The sequence below is a fragment of the Prunus persica genome, chromosome G5 (assembly GCF_000346465.2).
Source record: "Prunus persica cultivar Lovell chromosome G5, Prunus_persica_NCBIv2, whole genome shotgun sequence".
Classification (NCBI taxonomy): Eukaryota; Viridiplantae; Streptophyta; class Magnoliopsida; order Rosales; family Rosaceae; genus Prunus; species Prunus persica.
This window is the reverse complement of record NC_034013.1, coordinates 7,930,141-7,937,828: the sequence shown is the minus strand read 5'-3', so window position 1 is coordinate 7,937,828 and position 7,688 is coordinate 7,930,141. Positions and strand designations below refer to the sequence as shown.

The 7,688-nt window shown below is 34.7% G+C and overlaps 1 protein-coding gene across 1 annotated transcript; it reads right to left on the bottom strand.

Annotated features, from left to right (window-relative positions):
• On the bottom strand, nucleotides 1,423-2,862 carry LOC18777123 (ethylene-responsive transcription factor ERF039). Its single transcript, XM_007209440.2, has one exon. The coding sequence runs from the start codon at nucleotides 2,515-2,517 to the stop codon at nucleotides 1,756-1,758; it is 762 nt and encodes a 253-aa protein (XP_007209502.1). The 5' UTR covers nucleotides 2,518-2,862; the 3' UTR covers nucleotides 1,423-1,755.

Below are 7,688 nucleotides of genomic sequence, written 5' to 3'. Positions count from 1 at the left end.
GCAACATAGGATGCTGCCATCACCATGACACCAGTCATTTTCAATTCGATATTATTAAAACTGCTCTGCTTGACACGTTTACTTTTAAAATTTTATGTCAACCACTCATTCTCTTTCGCAGAAGAAAGAGTATATATTTATAGAATTATTTTACACTATGAAATGATGTGTCATTTATTTGTTATGGTGCACACATAATTGACGAGAATGAAGTTCGAATTACTAAAAAAACATTTACAAAATGTTGTGTAACACTATAGCTGATAGACTTGTTAAGTTTACTTTCGGTACTTGATCAAAAAAAAAAAAGTTTACTTTCGGTAGTGTGTTTATAGATGTTTGGCTTGAAGAGGGTTTTTTTATGGTTCAATGTGTTTATTTAAGCTATCGCTGATATTCTTAAGTTGTCATGAGTTTTTGTTTGTAGTCTAGTCTTTATGAAGCATGTAGCTCTCTTTTTCTTTCGTCTCAAGTTTTGTCCTGTTTGTTTACTTGAACAAGGTTTTAATGAGGCCACATTTGTTCCCTCGAGTTTGTAACCTTTCACAGTATTAATGAAAATTTACTACTTCCTCTCTACAAAAAAAAAACTTTTACAAAATACAAACAAATGTGAAGTAAAATCTCACACGCAGTCTTACAAAGTAAATTCCGGAATTGATTTAGTGGTCGGTAAATGGTTTGACTAGAGCAAGCTTTGACATCCTAAGTTAGAATCCGTATAAGCATAAAATACCTAATTAGTTTACCTGAGAAATCTTACTCAAACGAAATACATATGAATCACAATTGGAGATTTCTTTATCAAAATCAATGAAAGACTGATTTTTTTTCTCCCTTTGATCGTTATAATATATATTTCCTTGAAATTTAATAATGATGTGGAGAATCCAATTATGCTGATTGTGCAACATGTCGCATGTGGTCTATCTGCTTTGGCAATGAAGAACTCACATATTAATTACGTGAATTTATAAGTTTGGTCTTCAATTGCTTTAAGACGAAAATACCATCGATTTGACCAGTAATATGAATATTATGGCAAGATTTTAACGACGCCATTATTTTTGTATGTTGTTGTTGGCTATTTGTACTCTTATTGATTGGAATGAAAGTTTCTTACTCTTCGATATAAAATAAAAATAAAAAATAAAAAAAATCATCAGCATAGTATTAGTTATTCAAAATAAAAACAAATATTCTAGCCTTAGATGTTTTTCTATATGAAACATCCATCAGCTTTAAGTTGTATATATAATATTCCAAAAGTATAAGTTGTATAAAAAGTATAAATTGGTATAGGTAGGTAGGAGAGGCTGCTTTGATATATTCTATATTATATATTTCCTTGAAATTTTATAATGATGGAGAGAATCCAAATTTACCAGAATGGGAAAATTCAGAGTCAAATGCATAAATAAATTAAACAAGAAAAAGGATATGGATTATTTTTAGGAAAAAGCCCATATATGGAACTTTTTTTATTTACCTCATATACATTTACATGAAAAGGTACATTACAATAGTAAAATAAATCATCAAGCTGAAGTTTTGGCAACATATACCAAAACCAAACCTGTAGAGATTCAAGAATTGAAGCAAACTCTGGTGGTCCTCTCAATTTGGACCAGCACCCGAAAAGCAAGCAACAAATATCAACTTTAAACTAAAGCTGTCTGCCAAGCTGCTTTTTTCAACTCTCTTCAATTCTTCAATTCTTCAATCAATGCTCTTGTCTTGTTGTCCCATTGGCTTTCAATTTTCCATCCACAGGAAATTATTAGGCTCTTCAAGCCATGGCACAGAGAAGCAAAACCCATGATCCCTGTGGTGCCCAAAATCTAACAGCAGATCAGGAAGGTCGAAAAACATGTCGTCGTTATTGGTTGATGGTGAAGTTGATGAGTCTTGTGTATCATGGACAGCTTGCCTGTGCTGGCTCAGCTCTGCTTCGGTTTCCGCTTCGGCTTCACGGCTGCTGCTGCTGCTGCTGCTACAGCTTATTGGGTAGTTAAGAGCAGCTGCTTTGGCAGCAGCAGCCTGGATGTCCTTTGCCGACGCAGAAGCTGGGCGGGGAAGCTCCTGAGCCAGCTCAGGAAAGTTGAGGACAGCAGAGCGGCCTTTGATTGTTAGGGCAGCCACATCGTGCGCTCGAGCGGCCATTTCAGGGGTGGGAAAAGTTCCAAGCCAAATTCTTGACTTCTTTCTTGGCTCTCGGATTTCTGACACCCATTTCCCCCATTGACGCATTCTCACTCCTCTGTACACTGGATGATGATGCTGAGTCCCATTACTACCATTGATCTTTGCTTTCTTTTGACTGATTTGATCATCATCATCATCGTCATCATCATCATCGTTCGTACCCTTTTGATCATGATCAAGTACTTGTTGATTTGATCTCTTGCTGACTTTTTGGGCTTCAGATTCTGCAGAAGAAGATGTGGTTGAATTTGAGTAGGAAGAAGATGTGGTTTGAGCCTCAGAATCTATAGAGTTGAATTGTTCTTCTTCCATGGTGGAGTGGGTTTTTGGGGGTGTAGGTAGGATAGCACTGAAGAAGAAGAAGTATAATTGGAAGAATGGTGTGGTAGGCAGAGCTTAAAATAGAGGGTATGGGGGTGTGCTTCACTGCTTCTCTTACACATACAACAAAAAGGTACATATCATATATAATTAAAGCAATGGACGAAAGCATAAAAAAGGGTACAAAGTAAGGAGTCATTCATTTGCCAGTTACAATATTTATATACTTTGACTAAAGTATATATGAAAGGGGCTTGCAGCTCAAGTGGTTAAGAGCAGTTATTTTTGTACTTAAATTCAAGTGTGATAAAATAAATTTTCTAAGTGTGAAACTGTAATTTGTTAAAAAGACAACCCGTTGCGGAGAAGTATCCAAATATTTTATAAAATGTATAATATTGGTTATCTTTTGCTGCCCCATGTTGATGTTTGAGTGATTTATGGTTTGGCATCATCTTTACAGTTCCTTTGTATCTTGGCCTCTCCTTCATGTCTTATTAGACAACAACTTAATTGGGATGGCTTAGGGCATTTTCATGTGCTCAATATTTTTAATTGGGTTTTTGAAGTTTGGACTATTCAAGGCGCATACCATATGAAATATAATTTGAGGCTTTGGTGGGCCATTCAAAATATATGCTTATAATTGCTACACCCTCCCAAATGTTTGTTTTATCAAGCCACCATGAATTTCACATGGGAAGCTGGTTTGAGATTGTTTGTTGGTGCCTTGTGGTCTATGCCATCTGCAGCTGCAGCTTTCTTGTAATTGCAATCATCTTAAATGCTGACCTCTTCATTTTTGCACCGTTCTCCCTCTATTGATGTTGAAAACTTGAAACTAAGTCACATTTCATTTCCTTACCTCAATATTAATTCTCTATGATATATTCCTTTTTTATATTAATCATTATTTGCACTAGTGTTAAAGTCTAGATTAGGACCTCAAAATCTAATGACTGTGATCTAAAATTTATGCAATTAATTATCAACGGGTTATAGCCCAAGGGCAAAGGACTTTGACTTGCAGACAAGTAGTCTCAAGTTCGAATATCATAGCACTTTAGTAATATGTGTGTGAGAAATCATTTCTCTCTTGTAGTTTAGACTATTGCGTATTAAAAAAGAAATTAATGTAACCAACTGGGTACTTCAATAATAAGTAACTTGGACATTGTCATGTGGGGTGTACATGAGATGGTGACGGTATTAGTATCACGTGGGGCTAAGTTAAATTAATATCATAGACAACATAATACATATATATATGACCGTTACCCATACACTTGTTTTTTTTTTTTTTGGTTGAGAAATTCTATAATTGCATTCATAATTCAGTCAAAAAAGCCACTAGACACAAATGGCCAATACAAACTAGCCACAAAAGGGCCATTACAATAACGAAGTGGTCTAATATCAAAATTAAGACAATCTGGTGTGTCTACACTAACGATCATGTAGGATCGAAGAAACTCTGGCATAGACATCCCAACTAAGATTGCAAACTTAGAATAATAAAAAAGAGATAAAGCTTGAAAAAACCAAGCCATAACAATACAAATAAAACTCTCACAAAGGAGAGATGAAAAGCTCTCACAAAGGAGAGATGAAAAATTCTCACAAAAGGAAAGGTGAAACTACACAGAGAACCCAAAGAGTCTCTGCAACTTATTCCAAATATAAAGAAATTACAAAAAAGATGGTTTTGGAGATCCGACGCTGAAATGTAGGTGAAGATTCGACGCTAAGCCGCAGCCGCCTATAATGGTTGGATGAAAATCATAACAAAACTAAGACAAATAGGGAAAACCCTTTGTCTCTGAAAATGGGGGAAGAGGTGAAAGGAGGAAGAGAAGAGGGGAGAGGGGGGGAAGAACAATGGCTTCCTCCCCCCTCAAAGTGGAAAAGGCTCTAAAAATATTTTTTGAGAGAAAAGGGGCTAGAATTTTTTTATGCATCTATTTACTCCCACCCATACACTTGTTTGGGCAGAGAGAAAATAGAGGAAAAGACATTGCACTATTGAGAGAGTAGCAACTAAAATCGAGTAATAACTAGATGACTTTACTACAATTTACTCCCAAACCATTTATACTCATGGAACTACTACCTTGTCTCCACATACATATATTTAATTGTACTTATATTTACAGGGTAATGTTCTCTTGTTGTGAAAAATTTGATATGTTGTGTTATTAAACTATTAAAATGGCACCATACATACTTTATCATAATTATTCTTTTTAAAATTCTAAGATACGAGAGATATCGGGAGAAATACCACTAACATATTTGACAAGATACAACCTACTACATTTTTTTCTCACACAATCTACTATATTTGCAAGAGTTTCATCGTAAGGACCTTTAGAGAAAAGTTGCTTCCAAGAGTGAAGGGGATGTTTTTGTCCCTTTAACCTATATTTATGGTACGTACCTCTCGTACCATGATGCGTCTTGAAAATTTCCATAGAAAAGAGAGAAAAAAACAACAAACCTGTTCAAGCACAAGAGGACTTCTCTCCTCTTCTGTAAACGACTCATGAGTCATGCATACAAACAAAATCATCACCAAACCCATGCCAAAAGAAAAAGAAAAGAAGGGAACTTAAAATAGGAAGAGATATAATTCACAAGGACAAAGCTTGCGGAGTTTACAATAACCAGAATTAATAGGTAGAGCTCAAATTGCTTTGCAAATTCTAAGTATGTGTAGTCACTTTTCAGGCCATGTGTCTTGAAGCCGTATGGTTTTCTAAATTCTTACTCTTGTGTTGTGTTGTGGGTGTAACCAAAATTTTCTTTGATTTGTTTCTCCATATATTGATGTGTAGTCAATTTTCAGGCCATGTGTATTGATGTCATTTTCTATCTTCTGCCCACCTTCTATTTATTAAGTGTGTGTCCTCAGCTTTTGGGATTTTTTTTTTTTTTTAAAATTTTTGGTTGGGATCAATGCCCCTTTTTGTGTATAAAATTTATTTTCTTCCATAGGGGTCCAATGTGCATGTCACATACACACACCAACTCTGCATTTACCCTTTTCTCAATGCATTTCTTTAGACAAAGATCCCCTTTTTTCCTCTTTTATTTTAAACAAATATATAATTGTTTTTTTTTTTATACAAGTAGAGTAGTATTAGGGAGATAATTATATATATATATATAGGAAGCCGATTTTCTCACTCTTCTTTTCTCTACTTACACACCCTTTTGCTTTTTAATACTTTTTAATCAATTATGTTCTTTTTCATTCTTTTTCTTTCCTATTCTACCATTACCCTACATTAATTTCTTTTTTACTTCACTTTTATATTATTTATTCGGCTTTTGATCACAAATAATCCCTGAGATTTACAATGAACATTGGATTCAAGAGGTGTTGTTGGGTTTCTATCTTGCCAGACTGATTGTGTTCTCGTTGTGGGGGAAGGAAGAAGTTCCATTCTCAGCTCTCGTAAATAAATCAATTTGGGGCACATCTTGATCCCAACTTGGATGAATCCAATTTGGGGTTTTGGGGTTTTTTGTTTTATTTAATTTTTCTTAATTTCAATTATCAAAACCTTAATGTAGGATAAGGGTAGAGTAGGAAAAAGAAGGCACAAAAAAGAAAAAAAAGAACAAAATTTATTAAAAAGTATTAAAAAGCAAAAGGGAGTGTAAGTGAAAAAAATGGTCTCACTCCGAATTGTATTTCACTAATCCAAATCTTGTATTTTGTAGATACTTTCTTGAAGAATCGTGTATCATTTGACCATTCAATTGAGTTATTGAAATTTTAGTACTTTCTTGAAGCATCGTGTTCATTGATTTTGTAGGACACAATTGGATGTCGAAACGGTTTTCGATTTGTCTAATTTTTTGTAAGGATGATCTGTGAATGAAGACCTAAAAAATAGACGGTTTGGATCATTGGAAAAAAAAAATTGTATGGTACCCTAAAGAGCGTCCCTCAAATAAAATTATTTGAGGGATCCCTCAATAGAAGGGAATTGTATATATATTTAGTGATCTTCGATATTCTTCTGCTTTTGGTGGACCTATGTTGATTTACTCTTCTTTTGGCATATCATGTTAAGATGAAGCAAAGAATTAGAGAATAGAAGAAAGAAGAGTATAGAAGAAGAAGCAAAGAGAGAATTTCAGAGAGTGAGTAATGATTGTTGTATTTCGTTAAGCTCTAACTAAGCACATTACAAGCCTTTTATCAGCCTAACTACAATCTTAGCTGGTTTACTAACCTCTCTAACAACTCTAACCACATGATAACAACACCAACAGTTTTTAACAACATTCTAACTGTTCACTCTTTAATCTGCTGACACTTGGCAACATCAGCATCATTGATATTCTTACATCTAGATGTGGGCACAATTTTGAGTCAATTCGACCAAACCGCTCAACCCAATCATTATAGGGTTGGGTTGACCTAATAATGAGCGGGTCATGGGTTCCAAAAATCATAAACCTCTTTGTATGGTTGGGTTATGAGTTGAAACAAAAATTAAAAGTGGGCTTAATTTTGAGTTAACCCGACCGAACCACCCAACTTGATCACAAAAAGGTTGGGTTGACATAATAATAAGCGGGTCTTGATTTCAAGAAATTAGAAACCACTATATATCTTGCTGGGTTACGAGTTGGGATCAAAACCATCCTAACCCAATCCATGCCCATCCTTACTTACACCCTCCTCAATCTCATGCGTGAAGGAGCCAAGCATAAGATTGGAACAATGACGCTGAAAAAAATATCATTAGACTAAAAGTTAGTTAGTTGGTAGGCACAGACACTATTGGCACATTTGGGTTCATATATATGGAATGATCACTCAAGGAAGGTACTCTAATTTTGTCATTTCTCAACTACAATTGCTTCACATTAAAGCCGCCCAAATAAGTTTAGTTTTTTTTTCAGCTTCAAAATTCATTTGAGTAGAAGATTAAAATAGTATCTTCGTCGGGTAAGGGAATCATATATAAATTAAACTATAAGTTATACCTTGAAAAATAATTAATGTTGTTACTTACAGTTAGATTATTTTTTTTAAAAAATGGTCAGAAGTTGAGAAGTATGTAAAAGGACGAAGAAGAATGAGAAGCCAACTGTGTCCTTGATCTGTGATTGTGGTAGGTCATAATCTATGGAAGCTTATTCAA

Coding starts and splice junctions, on each gene's coding strand:
- LOC18777123 (XM_007209440.2), bottom strand. CDS start 2,517: ATGGAAGAAGAACAATTCAACTCTATAGATTCTGAGGCTCAAACCACA.